The following is a 17944-nucleotide window of genomic DNA, read 5'->3' as shown; positions in this document are numbered from 1 at the left end:
TCACTCCTCTTTCATCTCATCTTTCTTGCTCCAGCTACAAAGACTGCCTCCTGGCTAATAAAATTTGACAAGCATAGCCAACCTTTTTTCTCCACAGGTCAGCCTCTAGCACAGCTCTAATCGAATGCGACGCTCATCAGCGTACACACCTGCCATCGGAGGTCTAATGAAAATGTCCGACAGCGAATTAGGGAGACAGTGCTGGAAGTCCACCGCTGAGGGGCCTTGACAGGAAGTTGAGGGGAGGGGGCACCGGCATGTCTCAGATGACTACGAAGCATTTATATATATACACCAAGCTCCAAAATCAATTACATAAATTAGCCTAAGGATTTCATATTTCTTTAAGTATCATTAAAACTGAGAGGTTTTAATAAGAATCTCACATGCAACAACTTAAAAAGGAACTACTTTGTAGGAGCAGAAGGTCTAAAAAAGAAAAAATTGGGGAAGTCAGAAGCAGGCCTGTTTGCGCTTCAACTTACAGAAACACAAACGCAATAAACGAGCTTACACCTGTGACTTTGTGTGGATAAAACCCACTGGACCACACACAGAAATGTTGCTAGGTTACGCTGGGCTTTCTCACAGAAATATTACATGTGGGTGGCTGTGTGCGCGTCTATTTCTGACTGTGTGTGTGCGTTTATGTGTGTGAATAAAAGGCACAGAGGTTCCAACCTCATGACCAGCAACATGTGTTTTAACAGATGTACAGACTTTACCCAAAAAAATGAGAAAGAAAAGCAGTTATGAAAGTGCATGTGCGCCTTTTTGTATGTACTGTAAAAACAGTACATACTCTCGTCTATTACCACAACTCTAGATCACAAAAAGGAAAACTGCTTAAACACACAATACCTCTTTATTTCATACTGAAAACGACAACACAGGTGACTGAAGCCCTTTACAGAGATGAGATTCGTAGCATTGTTTGTAACATTTAAGGCTAGATGTTAAAACGAGGCCCTAACAGTAGCAGTTCAGCTTATTGGTGCGGCCCTCCACAACAGTCCCAGTTGGGAAAGTTAATTGTTCTCTCCTGTAAGTAACAAACACGATTTCATCCAGACGTGGGTCACGTTTACTTTAAAGCTCGTCCCTGTTTCATTCAACATTACCACAACACTCACGGAAGAGACACAAAACACTTGATGTGACACACAATCTCACCCTGGCAGCTGTGTATTGATAGTTGCTTTGCTAATTAAAGCTGCCACATCCTATTAGGAGTTAAGGGGGAGGCATCTATTCACGCTTTCATGGAATTCAGTAACAAGGTATGGTTTAATTATTAACCTGTAGATTATGAATGACACATCTTAAGTGACGGACACATTTGTTATTAGCTGTTAGATCCTTATTGATCCCGTCTCTGTCCCGCTGCTTTCATCGGCTTTGGAAACGTTTGCGAATCTTTCTACTGTCTGTTGCTGCAGGTATGTGATAACCTGAAAAGAAACAGCTAGATCTCTCTATAGCTACTAGGTTTTGTCATAATTCAGAATCGATTGATAACCTTCCCCAAGGAGGTTATGTTTTTGGTGGGGTTCGCGCAGGGGCGTAATTTCCAGGGGGGTTATGCCCCCCCCCCCCCCCCCAATAAAACCCCCTCAATAAAATTATGAATTATCTTGCATAAATAGGCTGTTGATTTTCTTTACTCATTTCAGTTATTACCAGCAAAATAGTTGCATGTTTAATCATGATGTGTTCGCGTGTCTGTAAACATGGTAGCTCAAAAAGTTTTGAATGGATTATGATAAAAGTTTGTAGATCTCTGGGGTCATGATAACAATCCAGTAACATTTAGCTTACATCAACCATGATCTTAAGGTCAACTCAATGATTTATCAGTAAAAACCATATAACATAAAAAAATTTGAACATATGCAAGTTTTTTGGGGGGAAAACAAAATAAACTGGTGATCAAAAAGTTTTCACTGGATATTTTTCACTAAACGTTATTTTAAAAAATGTATTAAACAATGAAATAAAAGTTATTATATTCATATAACTAAAAAGATATGGGTTTCAACAGAGCTAATAACAAAAGCCTGCACTTCGCACTTGCTTTTTACTGCACTGTGAACTTCTTAAAGTACTTTTAAAAAGAACAATACTGTTCTCTTAAAAGCCCGGAGAGTGAGCCGTCTTTGCACTCTCGGATGACAGACGGTCATCATGACAGTAGAGACGTAACCATAAAGTTGCATTATATAAACATTTGAGCCTGTAATAGCTTCTCTAGCAGGGCTTTGTAAAACAAAGCTGGTATTTTGTGATTTTTGAGAAGTCAGTCTGTTGTTTTTACTGTATGTTCTGTGTGATGTCTGGGTTAAAATAAGGAAACACTCCTTATTGGTCCTGTGTGTAAAACAAACAAACCGAGCACTTTTTCCCCCATAAAGGAGCGACTTTAAAAAATTAATCAGATAACCCCTGTGACACACATTGAAGTGCAAGCGGGCATTTTACGCTAAAAGTTTTTATCGCAGTTCTAATCATGCACTGATGTCAACGTGATGAGGGTGTCATCACACACCAAGTATCATAGACGGCTTTAAATATACTGTAGCTTCAACTTTGACATGCAGCACTGCAGTTACTCAAACAGGAGCAAAGAGTGAATGTATCTGCAGATGATTTACATTTCATAGGGTAAATTAATGATGGCCATCGACCTGTGTCGCATGTCATTCCCGCTCCCATCCTCCTTATTGCCTGGAACGGCCATTGTTGGTCACTATCTGTCACATAAATGAGAAAAAATGAAGCACTATGACAGCGGGCAGACGAGTAGCAGCCAGACTTCCAGTAGTCCTCATCCCGTACTTGTTATTAAGTTCATTCTTTATTTTGATATTCTGACTCCCTAATAGTACAATGACATACGACAGCTTGCCAACATTGTCTCTTTATTACTGATCACTAATACAATAAATAACATGGAAATTAAGGCGAAAAAATGAATGAGGGGTTCACCTTGTAGGATGGAGATGAATTAATTGAATTATTATGAACATGTGCAGTATGACTGTCCTCTAACTACATTATTAGACGTTTATTTGTATCCTTTTGTCTCTACAGACACCCTCTCACACAGAGTTAACAAGCCAAAGAAGACTCCTCTCATCCATCATGTTAATGCTAAAGTCTAATATACATTAGGAGCAAAACAGAGGAGCGAGAATGGATATGTGACACACCGAGAGTGTGAGAGAAACTGAGGGAGAAAGAGAGTAGAGGGAGAAAACAGGCTGGTAATGAAGTACCCACCACTAGTGGATAAGAGCTAAAGTGGTCTAACAGATCTGTCAGGCTGCTAGACTGTGGCTAATTATCCCTCCTCCTCTTTTGTCTGCATCCTCTCCTCTGTCACTTCTTCTCTCTCGAATTTACTCTGCCCAGCGTGTTTTTCACTCCACTTTGGCTCCGTCGTTTTCTCCCCTCTTTCCCTGCTTTTTCTCGTCTCTCTCTCCCTCCGTCTGTCCCTTCTTCCCATTTCCCATCTGTCTCCCCTTCCATGTCCAATCCCTTTCTCTTTCTCTCTTTTTTTTTCTTCCCTGGATGAGATTGGGTGTCTGGGGCTTAGTTTTTGATTTGCAAGTCAATCGTAATTTTCTGTCAGAGAGTTTAAGTTGAGGGAAGTTTTTAAATATGGCCTGTATTATTTCATACGGGAAATGATAAATTTGCATTAGAATCCTCTTTAGAGTTTCTCCTTTTTTTCCTCTCTCAAATACAAAAAGCAGCTGAAAGTTACGGTTCTCAAAACTGCAGCAGTAATAATATATAATATGGAACGAATGACAACATTGATAAGCAGTGCATTTCTGAAAGCATGGGCCCTTTGTTAGACTAACAATGAGGGGCTCTGACATCCAAATATTACAGCAAAGGACACGTTTTACTCAAATTAAAGTACATTTTATTATTAAACTACTTTAAATGCCTCTCAAAACACTTCGACTTGCACAATTCCTATTTCTGCGCATAGATATAGATCCATTCATGTTGGAAAAATAAAATGTTTTAGGATATCAATTGGATTGGCACATAAACCAAGCTCCAGCACTGCAATAATATAAAATTCAATGACTGTGAAGTTAGAGTGATGCTTAGCATTTCAGACAGGCAGGTTTTAATGGGCAAACTTGACTGAACTCATGTAGAAGTGTATGAGATAGATATTAGATAGACCTAATGAGACGTGAGCCATTGGTTTGTGAAGCCTGACTCTGAAGGCTCGGTGTTAGCATTTTGGCAAGCCAATTTGGATTTTTGGTGCCAAATCTGACCACAATTGGATAAGAATGTTGAGTGGTAGCTAATGCAAGGTGCATCCATAGGCTGTATGGGAGCACCAACTTCTTGGATGGCCTGGTAATAAAATTAAAAGCAGAGTTAGCCATATTACATGCCAGACAATTGCATTAAAAATCCCCCCGAAAAAACGGCACGTCGTCGAGAAGTCCAGTGCAGCGACTCAAATTAACAGAGGTGAAGCCCCAGCAGACAGCTACCAGCTACAGCCGCCTAGTGTCCACATAAATCTGACTTTAAGCATTCATCAAGTTTAAACAGTTTTTGTAAGCATGCCTTTTTTCCACTGTAAAGTTGGACATTTTAACATGCGAGTCTATAGAGATTGACTTGATTTTGGTGATCTCAAGTGTTTCCTTATGTCTACAAGAGACTGTAGATCAAATGTTCAAGCTGTTATTATGACCTATAGTTAACGCTTCAAGTAGAAGTACAGTGCATTACTTGTGTCAACTTCAATGGTTAAAAGAAAGAAAGAAAAAACACGTATCGCCGTAATTGCAGTGTTTGAATTATCACAGTATTCATCATATGGCACCCATGGCCTCCTCAAACTGTCTCAAGTAATTCTGGTTGTATTTGTTTTGCATGTATGTCAAGAGGTGTCCAATCCAGATTGCATGATTTTAGTGCCAAGCATGAACAGACAAGGATACAGCTGGTGACTTGAAATTGAAATAACATTAAATTGAATAGAGGGCTCAGAAGAGGCAATGCTTTATGCTTTCAGGGAAGTGTACTGCTGCACCTGGACCCTGTGTTTGTGCGCGTCACTAGGCATGTAATCTTTCTAAATATGAATAATGTTGAATTTTTAGACAAGAGACATGATTTTTGGTACCATAAGCTTTCTGGTTCCCAAGCCAGTGTACTCCTAGTGCAAATTCCAAGTCCAGATAAATGGAGAGGGTAGAGTCTGGAAGAGCATCCGGCATTGAATCTTTCCAAACATGTGGATCGTGAGTAAGATTGCTATACTGTATTAGTTGGGGTCTGGGTTAACAATGACTGCCATCAATGCTGTTGAGCTGGAGGGTACCAGTGGAAACTGTGCTAGCACTGGCTGAAGAAAAGCCGGAGCAGAGGAAGCAAGGGATAGGATTAGAAGGGAGATGAACCACTGTGGCATTATTTGCCTCCTTTTAGCGCAGCAGCTGAAAAAAGGAATAGGGAAACAGTGTAACACTTTAAAATACAGCCAACAACTAAGGGCATGAAAAAAGAAATTATTACACTGATATTTTCCCATCTTACATTATATGCTGTTCTTTTTGGGGCAAGTGGTGTCATATGGGGTGAATGAAGATCATTAAGGGTTTTTTTAGGTTTCAGGGTTTTAAAAAACATATTTGTTTAATATTCATTATGATGATGTGTATGATGGATGTTCAATTATTTAATTGTATCAATATAAATGTGATACCGACTGTTCTCTCTGACCAACTAACAAGAAAAAAACATAAATGCTCATAATTTTCACTATGTAATGATAAAACCAAATCGAACTTATTATTTTTTTCACCTTTCACAATCAATGTATAACTTTCAAAAAGAGTCTACGGGGAAGGAGTGTCTACTTTCCTGTAAAATAGCTGGAAAATAGCTGTTTTTATGGAAAATTACCAAGAAATCTTTTCTGGTAGAAAACCCAGAATTTAGGCACTACTTCAAATTAATTAATCACTACTTGAATTATCATCATTTTTTTGTTTCCTGTAAACATCTGACTTGTTTCTGCTTTATTCTAGTGTATCTACCTTTTAAGAATTTGTAAGTAAATATAATTACATTGTAATTTCAAATATAATACAATGAAATTCCACTGAATTACCGAGGAATTACGCCCTTTGTCGTATTATAAAGTGTTTCTAAAGACAGCTGCCAGAGGGGGGAAACTGAAATCTTGACCTAGGTGTCCACTGGCTTCACAGAATTACTGGAAGTTGCTCCCCAGAGGCTAACCAGCAAGTTCCCAAACAGATAAGAGTGTGGCTGGGAGAAAGAGAAGCATAATCTCGACACGCATTTAACTCTTAGCAAACATTTTAAAAGGAAAATATGTTGAAACCATCCGTGGCAGTAAAAGGTGATGTATCAATTAATTGTAGCCAGCTGTCCTAACAGTCACGGAGAAATGATATTGCATACGTTTTAAAGATTATGAAAGGTCAAATCTATAGAAAAGACAACAGAGAATGAAATGCATGCTGTTACTGTGTAACCATGCCTTCATGTTTTATGCATGTCTCAGTTTAGCAGATCGTGAATGTAGATTTGTGTAAATATTCTCTCACTTACGCCAATCAAACCATGGCCAGTGACCTTGTGTGACTCCACCTGCACACTGAAATCGCAACTCGGTGCAGAAGCACAGGTGCAAATGCCAAACATGCATTTAAAACACAGAGATGTGTAATATCGTACTTGCGAGCTCAAATTAAGAGAGAACATTTTATTTAAATCTAGCACTTTTCCACTGTGTCCCTCTCTCACCTGTCTGCCTGATTCTGCTGCTGGGTTTGTGAAGCAGGCGGCGCTCTGGACTTGTTCACCTTGGCGTAGAGCCCGTCGATGTCCTCGAAGGATGCCTGCTGCGGGCCGGACACCCCGGCTGGTACTGCGGGGGAGGGCGTGCGGCTGATGTACGACTGGGGCGAGGGCGGCTGGCGGAAGTTGTTGATGCGAGCATAGTTTGGGTCGCTGTCATCGTCCTCCACGTCAGGGAGGGAGGACGGGTCAGGGGTGGCGGGGCTGGATTGGACCTCGGCGTAACGCGGGTCGAAGCTGTCAGCAAGGAGGAGAGGCGTTACACAAGAGCACAGGCGCAGAAAAAATACATGTTTTACACATTTTCCCTGTGATTCTTCTTCTGTGACAGACATTCGGCTGAGCAGTTGTTATGGAGGAGCAGGTGGGTGCATCAGAGCTGTCAGGTAAGATGCCAGTCACAGCACTTTACTACTGTGACAAATGCTGGTCTATTATTATTCTACTGTACATGTTGTAAGCCGCTCTGTTATCACACCCTCGACTGTGAAATAATAATAAAACAACAACAACACACAGAATGTCAATTTTTTGGTTGTTGGGGGTTTTTTGTGATTCATACCCATCTCTGTCATCAGGGATCCTGTCCAGCTCCTCCTCACTCAGTGCCTCCAGTTTGCTCTTTGAAGCTTTTGCTGCATCTTTGCTCTTGTCTTCCTTCTTCTTGCCAAACCTGGAAACGACAAGAGGGTGAATCTGATCATCTCAAAGCCTCAGGCAGATAAAACCGTGGTGCTTTTATTCTGAAAGGACGGTTTATGGGCTTTAGTAACCCTTTGGAGACTTTAATGATGAAACAACACACTTCACTCAGTCAACAGAGCATGCACGAGTTGATGAAAGAGGCTCTCCGGCTCACACAACATGAAAACACCACACACACACACACACACTCTTCACCTTGCATCAGCTTTCCAAATCTGCTAGACAAACTCATTGTAACTCCTGTGCGTTCATTAGCGGCTGTGCCTGGAAAAAGACTGCTTAATGATAGATACGGTTATAATGTCACAGCAGGAACTGACAATCCTCACTTTGTGTTTGTGTGTGTGTGTGTGTGTGTGTGTGTGTGGGCAAATGGAGAAAAAAAAAGGCGCAGAGCTGTCATGTAGCATATGGAGCATGAATATTTTAACATTTTGTTCAATAAAATAGCTGTTACACCGCAGCAGTGTGTTATCCTTTCCTTATCAACTCTGCCATTACGACCATCATCATCATTATCATTCTGCAGTCTTATTCTCTCATTTTCGCAGGCAGAACATACTCGTCGCCACCTCTCTTCGACTTACAATGAAGCTCGTCGTCGCGCCTTCAAGAAATTAACTGAGCCTTTTGCTCTAAATATTTCATATTCTTCCACCTTCTTCTTTCACATCATCGTTCTCGCCGAGCCACCCTCTCCCTCGCTCTTTTTCGCTCTCTTTCTCTCGCCGCCTCCGTCTCACCCGCCAACCCGCTTCTCTTTTTCTCTCTCACCCTCTCCTTCCCTCTGAGCTCCCGCTGAGCCAATCTAATGTCTGTGTTTATCTCATTAACAGCGAGGCACTTCTCATTACTGCTACAGGCAGATACGTGGCCTGAATGGTAACCCGCTGGCCTGGCCAAGTGGAAACCTGGACAGGGATGCCACATTGGCCTGGCACCATCCTGCAAACCAATTAGAGTTGTTTTTTAGCTAATCTACCCGCTTCACTTGTACCTGTGTGGGTGACTGCTGCCAAAAGCAGGTCAGATATTCACATTGCTCGAGCTTTACTGTGAAAGATGCAAATAGAGACGCCAAATCAAATCATTTTCTTTTGATATGCACAGTTTGTACTCACGAAGTCATAAACTCATTACCTACTTTAATATGACATTTAAACTCAACTCGATTGATATTTCTTTGTGCTCGTGTAACATTTTTTTGCTTTTTATGAGCTTTATCATTCTTCAGGGGAAAACACACCCATTCTTGTATGATGCTAATCTAAACAGCCATAAAGCCTGTTTCCTACAGCACACACAGATGGCCTCGATAAGCACTGCTATGCTAATTCCTAGCACATAAACATGCCACTCTTTAATCAGAATATTGCAGCTTTTGTCCACGTAACCTGCCTTCACCACTAATTCAGTCTCTGGACAGGACTCTCACATTATCTCTGTTTAAATTTAGAGATCCAATCAGTAGCAAACACATCCTACTGGGCCTTCAATTGTGCACTATACTGAGGAGTGATCCAAATGAGCGTTTCAACTCCCCAGAGTCAGACTGTCAACACTGACTTGTGCTGTAACATACTGATGCAACTGAGGGACAACCTTCCTCATGTATAGCATGAAATTCAAGGTAAAATGCGGCTACTCTGACATCTCCACTGAGAGCTGGGGTTGATCCAGCTCTCAGTGGAGATGTGAGTGTACATGTGATCCGAACGAGACTTCAGGGACTAATCTAAAAATAGCACAAGTGCCAGTGGCCACATTTAATCAAGCAGGATTTGCATTTGTTTAAGTGCAGAATTTCAGATTGGACCTTGTATAAAACTAATAAAAGAGTACTAAGATTAAACTTAAAATTTTCAGTTTTTGATAAAGCTTACAGTTGGGGCTGGATCAGTTGACTCTGAACCATCCCATAATTATGCTGCTACAGGCTCAGAACTTCCTGTGACTCACCTCTTTTCACTCCCCAGGGGTTTTCCTTCTCCCACATTCTATGTTTTATCTCCATACACATCCTTTATTCTTTCCTCTTTCCCCTCACACCTTAACCGATCACACCAGAAGACCGCCCCTCCCTAAACCTGGTTCTGGTGGAGGTTTCTTCCTGTTAAAAGGGAGTTTTTCCTTCCCACCATCACCTAGTGGTTGCTCACAGCCACTGAATGCTGCAGGGTCTTTAACTTGCAGTGTAAAGGACCTTGAAGTGACAGTTGTTGGGATTTGGCACTACATAAATAAACCTGAGGTGAAGTGAACTGAATTAATTTACGTAGGATTGTTTTACTACTGCTTGGTAAACCGCTTTCATCTGTGAAACTCAGCACCATCTGTAATAGTGATTTTTGGCTGACTCGACCTCTTCTCAAGGACCAGTAATTTGTCACACCTGTAGCTTGGAACAAATTCCATGTTTGTCATTTATATTAGTTCAAGAAAAGGAGTGACCTCGTGCAACTTCAGTGTTGTTCTACTCAGCCTAAGCGGAGCAGGGGTCTAATCGACCAGAATAAGTGGAAACACTTGTGTGGCTATGAAGGATCTGTAGGGCAGAGCCCATTATCTCCTTGACTCGACAAAAGTCATGGAAGGCATTACACTGCAGTATTCAGAGGCAGAGCAGCTGTAGCCGTGGCGGGTAAACTGAGCCTGATGTGCAAAATGTGTAGTGTTCCCCTTTAAGCTGGCAGAGTTTCACACTGATCTTTGAGCTGTTTTGGGAAGTTTAAAATCTGTCATCTGCAACATCCGTGTTTTATTTTTATTTTTCTTTCGGCGATATCGCGGATGCTAAGCCCCTGCTGCTGTAATGTTTTTCCACCTCACTTCCTAGAGATCACTTGCCACAGAAACAGTGTGGGCGCTGCCGCAGCATCTTTTTTTTTCCCCTACAGATTTTTTTTTTTTTACTTGGAACTATTTTGATTTTGATTTTCTAAGCACTCCCACATTATGCAGGAGCCAAAAGCAGACTAGCAATTACCTCAGCGATAACCATATAAAAATCAGCATCGTCAGAAAAGAAATATCACCGCTGTTCATCTTCTATGCATCAATAGACATATAATTATATTACACATAAATATATGATTATCCAAAATCCCAGGTTTAGTCGGCCGAGCTGTTTGCTAGATTCACCCCCCCCCACCCCTCCCAGCCCGCCTTCACACACGCACACTCACAAAGCGCCTTAATCAACATTCTGAGGGGGCAGAGGTCCTCAGTTGGACCCATCATTATATCTGCATTAATTAGGAAGGCTTCTTCTTCTCACTGTATTGTCTGAGAAAAGATGGAAAGAAAAAGAAAGAGAGTGGCACAGAACAGGGGTGGGACTCCCAATTAGAGACGTCTACCTTTCCCATCACCTTATGCGTTGTTCATCGCCAAACATCCCCCCATCGTTTCCCTATTGCTATGAAACTAATGTCTGCTTCTCTCTTTTCTCTCTCTCTGTTTTTTAATTACTTTCTTTTTTTGTTGTGTTTTTTTTTAAGCTTTCTCTTTATAGCGCCGGTTTTGCTCTGTCACTCGTTCTGAAATGTGACAGTTAATTTCCTGTTGCGTGCGAGACTGCAGCTGGATAAAAATGTGAAAATGCACCAGCACATTTAAAGACAGAGAACCTACAAAAAACAAAAAAACAAAAACAACTCTATGAGCACAAATAACACACACACACACACACACACACACACACACACACACACACACACACACACACACACACACACACACACACACACACACACACACAGAGACACAGCAGTAAACTAGAAATAAACAGATTGTTCACAAAAAACAGGTAAGCGGCTGCACACACTAAAGAAGACAGCCATATACACCAACAGAGGTAACGAACACACAGTAACTCTGCAGGGAACTGCAAACAGTCTCATGGAATAGGACATCTCATTAACTTAGCATTATCTACCTACACAACCACTCCATCAAACTCTCATTAGAGAAAAGTAGGGGGTCCTTGTGAGTCAGGCTGCTCTGGTGTCCCATTTAATACACTCCCCACTGACACAGGAGTTACTGGGAACCATTATTAGGATGTCGTTGTCATTATTAACCCGCCGCTCCCACAGCCGCCCTGGGATCACCTAGGCAGGCCTGGGACGGTGAGAGGAGATGATGTTGCCTGTTTGTCACTATATATAAAGTACGGTATATTTGTCATGGAGTCATTTTGAAATGTTTGTCTTAAAAAAGCCGGTTTTCTTTGACAAACAGCTAATGCTTCACAAAGGCCTTTCCTCTTTTTTCTTCTTCTTCTCCACTTTGCAGCACCCTAATTTGGACAAACGTTGCAGTGAAATGAACTCTTCATGGTTCAGCAAGACATACTGGACAAGTTCATGCTCCCAACTTTGTGGGAACATTTTGGGGATGGCCCCTTCCTGTTCTGACATGACTGCACACCAGTACACAAAGCGAGGTCCGTAAAGACATGGATGAGCACATTTGGTGTGGAAGAACTTGACTGGCCTGCACAGAGTCCTGACCTTAACCCGATAGAACAGCTTTGGGATGAATTAGAGCAGAGACTGTGAGTCCGGCCTTCACCTCCAACATCAGTGTCTGACCTTACAAATGCATTTCTGTAGGAATCGCCAAAGATTCCCATAAACACTCCTAAGCCTTGTGGAAACCAGAAGAGTTAAAGCTGTTATAGCTGCAAAGGGAGGGCTGACATCATGTTTAAAACGTGTGTGAAGACAGACAGGCAAATACTTTGGGGAATATTGGCTGATTTTCTTTTTGTTATTCGGAAATCCTATAAATAATTGTGTTTTTATGCACCAAAAACTTTCCTCTTTTTACTTCTTATGGTTTCCCTAAATTTCATGTGAAAAACCTTAGTCAGGCATAACAGATGATGACTAGTGCACTTTGCAAAACTGACACCCTAATTCGGACCAAAAGCAGTCAGCTAGGTGCGCCAGAATCTCAGCTGGTAAGAAACTATAGTGACTGTAATTACTACAGCAACTGTCATTCTCATTACTGTGGAAGAGAGGGGGAAGAGGCGTAAGAGCTCAGTTAGCCATCCTCTAATGAGGCTCTATATGTAACACTAGGATCACAGCTATCCTGGGTGGTGATGTCACCAACCTGACCTGTGCAATTAAAGCTCTAGGATGGAGGAAAAGGGCCAAAGGGAGCAAAAAGAGCTTGCTCCATTGGATAAAGGGTTATATAGGATTTCTTTAACATCTATCTGAAATTACTGCAACAAACTAGAAATCTCATTACTCGGGGTGGGGGGGCAGCTTTAGATCTCAACGTTTTCTGTTTAAATAAAATCATCTCTTTACTTCCATTCTCAGCGTTAAGGCTTCTTTGTTCTCTGCAATTGTGACAACAACTCTGATGGTGTGCAGTTGTGTGTAATCTTAATAAGCTTTCCTAACGTGGTGCAACAGGGAGCCAGTGGGTGGTTGGTTATCGCCAGGCATAACGAGGGATGTGAGAATGCTGTTTGCTAGCACCGTGGGTGTGTGTGTGGGCCCGTGTGGAGGAAGTCATGTTTTCACAAGGAGGACAAGGATTTAATTGACGCGTGTGTATGTGTACATTATGTGTGTGTGTGCTCACACGCTTGCAGGCTTGATGATACTTGTGAACACCTTGCCATTCCACATTTGAGTTGAAGCGCGCGCGCACACACTCACACAGAGACAAGCTAAAGCATCACACACAACGGCAGAGCACTGCGGCTCATCACTGCGACAAAGGTGGTTTAGCATTCTGTCTACAACAGAGGAAACAGATTAAAGAGAGAAGAGGAGCAAGGAAGATAAAAAAACTAAATGAGTCCAGAAGAAAGGAAGAAAAACTACTAATACAATATCTGTATAAGACTTTAAAAACAAACAATCAAGATTTACAGCGATAAAAGCAAATGGAAACATTCTGATAATGAAAGAACCCACTGGAACAGAACAAAATGGGTAAAACGAGTAAAGTTAAACATTAAAAATTCAAGTCTGGTAAAGTCAAGTAAATAAATGAACAAGTTTAATCATTATAGCTCGACAAATAATACTTTAGCTTCGACTTCAGCAAATCCTTTTTCTTAGGATCTGGTCACATGGGCCCCTGGTAACGGCTGGTTGTTAGGGAAAAAATGAGTTTTCCCCAACTGGTTGGCGAGTAGCTGCAGGACGTTGTTGGCTGTTGCAAGATAACATCTATCGTAAGAAAGTATACAATATTGCACTGATAACCTCATTGCGATTGCTTTGGCTTCTAGCAAACACCCATAGTTAAAGAAAGAAGATGGCAACTTTTCTGCAAACACTTGCCAACTACCTGCTGAGTGGTTGCATGACTATGAAGAGTATGATGCAAATGAAAACAGAGAATATTTCCCTTGAAAAGGTGTTAAAAGTTGTCCATTACCGCTGAAACTAACATGTTTCAAAAGGTGAAACTTTTAGCTTAAAATGAAATGATTTCCTTTTACAGCTTGCGTGGCACATTTTTAAGATTCACTACAGCTCGGAGAGTAAATCTAATAAATTTGATGTCTTTGGTGAAGCTCCCTCTCCACAACCAACTTCAACTTGCAAAAGCCAGCAACCACTCACCAACCGGCTGGGGAATGCACATTTTTCTCTAGTGACTGAGGGTTGCTAGAGGGTCACCAACTGATCTCTATGACTGCGTAACAGAGGCCTCATTGAAATAATTCCTGCTCCTTAGAAGCCTGAACACAAGAACCGCATTCTCTCCAGTTTAAAGTCGAGATTGGAACAGCCCAAAAACATCAAGCTGGAGGCTTCAAGTAGATGTCACATACATGCCAATGGAAATATCAGGACACAAGAGAAGCATAGGCTTAAAACTGACCCTAAATAATACTAGCAGCAAATAATAAGACACTAAACCTGGTGCGATGCATTTTTGTCTCTACCAACATATGTTAGTATGTAACTATGATCCCTCTGGACTGTTGGCTTTGCACATTCTGAGACTGAAAATCTTTGTCAGCGCAACTTTTATGGGGTGAAGGTGGGTTGCAAAGCGGCTTGCAGAAGCACATCAATTAAAGACATGTAAAGCAAGTTAAATGGAGTCCTATCTGAGATACATCGATTGGATGGTTGTAAGGGTCTCAGCGGGGCCATCAGCTGATGTCGCCTGACACTGAGATCAGCTGATGGAGGCTCTTTGCATTAGTTCTGTCTTTCTCTGAGGTGTAAAAAGGTTGGAGGAGCCTTTACAGGGGAGGACTTATTTGACATTATATTTGATATTGCATCAATTGAGGCTCCAAAGCTAGTCGGGCTTCTTTTATCTGTCTTGGGGGGGAAGTAAAGGATATATTACTGCGCTGTGCTACATGGAAGGAAGAATAAAGGGTAGAAAAGACTTTCTGTCAGAGGACAAACTTCAGAATGAGGCCACCTATATCCTGTAAACATGTGCTCATCCCTGTTCTTCTTCATAGTGTGTATCTCTACGATAACTGCTTCCATACTTTAACCTTAGCATCTGAATATCCTCAAAGATTTCTGACTGAAAAAGATTTTGTTAACACAACAATAATCCTGTGTTGTGGAGTGATCTGCCATCTGGCTGGTACACTATTAAAATCCTTCTGTAAACAGGCGAGTATGTGAACAATGCCACTTATACATGATGGTAAAAACATCACATGCATAGCATGCATTGTTTTCTAGAGTCTGTGTTGACTCATAGATTGTTACCACAAAAAATAATGATTTCTTGCAACAGGCTTGATATGTCCTTTTCAATAACGAGGCTGCAGATAGCTCAGAGCAAGTGAGAAAACTGGCCAAATCCTATTCGCCTTGGAGAATAAGAGCAAGGTATAAAGAAGCAGAGTTGATAAAAAGAGAAAAGAAAGCAAGAGAAAGGCAGGGAAAAAAAACAATGAGTAAGTAAGAAAAGAGGAATTAAATGAGCAAACCAGAAAAAGTGAGAGCCGGCTAAATAGCCCATCTGCCTGGGAGAATAAACGAATAAGAAGGAGGCAGAGAAGAAAGAGAGAAAGACGAGAAAAAGTGAAAGAGAAGACGAGAGATGGATGGATGTGTTAGCCAAAGCTCCTGTGAAAGTGCAGCTCGGCTGGGGAGGAATAAGAAGCTTAGGAATATATAGAGGGAATGCAGCTGCGTTCAGAGGCACAGGGAGAACAGTTAATCAGCCAAGCAGAAATGTTATCGCAGTAATTAGATTGCTCTGTATGTATTTGGAGAAGAGTGCACATATCTCAGTGGAGTTTTCAGTAAAGAAAGTAAAGGAGGGGAAAGATATGAGGCGAGTGAAAGAGAAACAAACTGAGAAGCTGACGGAGAGAGAGAGAAACAGGAGAGATGGGAAGAGAGGGGGAGAGATTAACACTATAGAGAGCCGTGATGTAACACGGTGCCTTCTTCTCCTGTTCTGGCTACGCGGCGCTGCTTAACAGTGAGACCCGTCGGAAAATATTTCAGGCTTCCAATAGACAGAATAGCACTGAGGGCAAAAAATAGACAACAAGTGCTCTTTAAAATTGGTGTGGTTTCCTTGTGGAAGTGAGGATCAGGCTACAAGTGGACTGCCGCCCAACGACGAGGTCACGTCAGGCCGCTGGAAGCTGGCTTTTGGCAGACAGCTAGGCCAGCCAATCCTGGCCTCTCTGAAGAGAGTCCCACCTTTGCTCGATAATGAAAACAGCCAGCAGGCCATGAGCTTTCCCCACCGGGCATAATTAAATCTATTTATCTGACTTTCCCTCCATATGCCCTGCACAGTACACCAGCAATTTGGCCCAAATCAGCTTCCATTGATGCCGGATACAAGCGCCGATAGGAGTGGGATGAATCTGCAGCTAGATCCACCCAAGTGCTAATCGTAGTTAAAACAGCTTCATTTAGAAGGCATTAATAATGTAGGGAGGAAGATACAAGTAGAGGGTTTAAGCTATCTTAATATTCAGTTCTTTAAAGTACTTTAGCTGAGCATCACAGCAGAAGATAATTCAAAGATCACGGAGTGAGGAAGGGCACAGCATGTAGCAAAGGAGAATAAAAGCTCACTAGCACCTACAGACCAAAACCAAGCCAGTAAAGTGACTCTTGCGTGAGAACGTTTTGCGACTTCGCAATGTCAAAGAAACTACGGTGTCGTCAACAAGCTGTAACGCAAGAAGAGGAGGAGCCGCCAAATTTCCTCTTCAAATGAGACTAATTTAACACCTGAAGGAGAGGATCGAGGCAGGCAGGTATGAACGCACAGCAAGTTGCTCTCAAGGGAGCAGAAAGCATATGGAAAGCTTGTCTTAATCAACGCCTGGCCGGTCCTTCAAGCACTGATGCTTCAGTCTGACAATAAGTGATGAAGAGAGGGAGGGAAGAAGGTGCTAGGATAGAAGGAAATAGGAAAGGACTGAGAAAGGAAGGGTTGTAACAAGAAAAAGATGAAGATGAAAAAGAAAAGAAAGAAAAAAGAGTGAAAAGGGATGCAAGCAAAAGTAAAAGGGAAAAGGATGAAGGGAGAGCAAACAGAGGAGATGGAGTGTAAAGTGCTGGAGTGCTGCGCCGTCCAGGGGCTGTCTGGTGAAATATGGGCTTCCCTTTAATTGTTTGCATTCTGATATGTGGCATATTTTAGCAATTCCACATAAAATCTGTCCCCCCAGCAATTTGTCTTTTATTTTGCTCCCCACTTCTGTCAGAGAAACCATTAATATTTAACAAGACCACTGGGCTATATGCCTCATTTTCATACTCGGCCATTGTCTGGGCAGTACATTCAGCCAGTGGACTGACCTCTCCACTCTTTGTTGTACACATCACACACACGCATGCATGGACGCACGCACACATGCAATGAGATATAAACAGATTAAGATAATGAAAGCCAGGCACATTAGCATACACGATCACAAAGCCTTTATCTTGCTTAGTTTGCATAATACTGCACTTAATCTGACTAGAATCACTGGTTTAGATGGTCAGTTCACCCAAACTACAAATAAGAACTAACCATATCACTTAGCTTTGTTTTCTAGCGAGATGTTTTTTTTCCTTTCATGTTCTTGGTTTAAAGTTCTGTGGATTATTTTAACAGGTAGAGTCATTTTTAAGATCATAACTGTGGATGTTGTATTTCAAACTGAGCATCAGAATGGGGAAGAAAGGTGATTTAAGTGACTTAAATCGAAAATGTAACTCAAATAGCCACCTATTGCAACCAAGGTACGTGGAAGAGCACCTCTGAATGCATCAAACCTTGTAGCAGATACGCTACAGCAGCAGAAGACCACACCAGGTGCCACCCCTGCAACTGTGTGATGCTATGATGTCAACATGGACCAGAATCTCTTAGGAATGTTTCAAATGTT

At 41.7% G+C, this 17944-nt stretch overlaps 1 protein-coding gene across 2 annotated transcripts in view; it reads right to left on the bottom strand.

The window, feature by feature from the left end:
• The window catches only part of pard3ba (par-3 family cell polarity regulator beta a), a 189487-nt gene that overhangs the window by 45049 nt on the left and 126494 nt on the right, over nt 1–17944 (bottom strand). For both annotated transcript variants that reach the window (XM_063467318.1, XM_063467319.1), the window contains 2 exons: nt 7436–7546; nt 6820–7110 (listed from right to left, as the gene is read on the bottom strand). In XM_063467318.1, coding sequence (XP_063323388.1) covers nt 6820–7110; nt 7436–7546 — 402 coding nt within the window. The remainder of the gene's footprint in view (nt 1–6819; nt 7111–7435; nt 7547–17944) is intronic.

This window comes from Pelmatolapia mariae, linkage group LG23 (assembly GCF_036321145.2).
Source record: "Pelmatolapia mariae isolate MD_Pm_ZW linkage group LG23, Pm_UMD_F_2, whole genome shotgun sequence".
Taxonomy (NCBI): Eukaryota; Metazoa; Chordata; class Actinopteri; order Cichliformes; family Cichlidae; genus Pelmatolapia; species Pelmatolapia mariae.
This window is presented reverse-complemented; position numbering and strand designations above follow the sequence as displayed.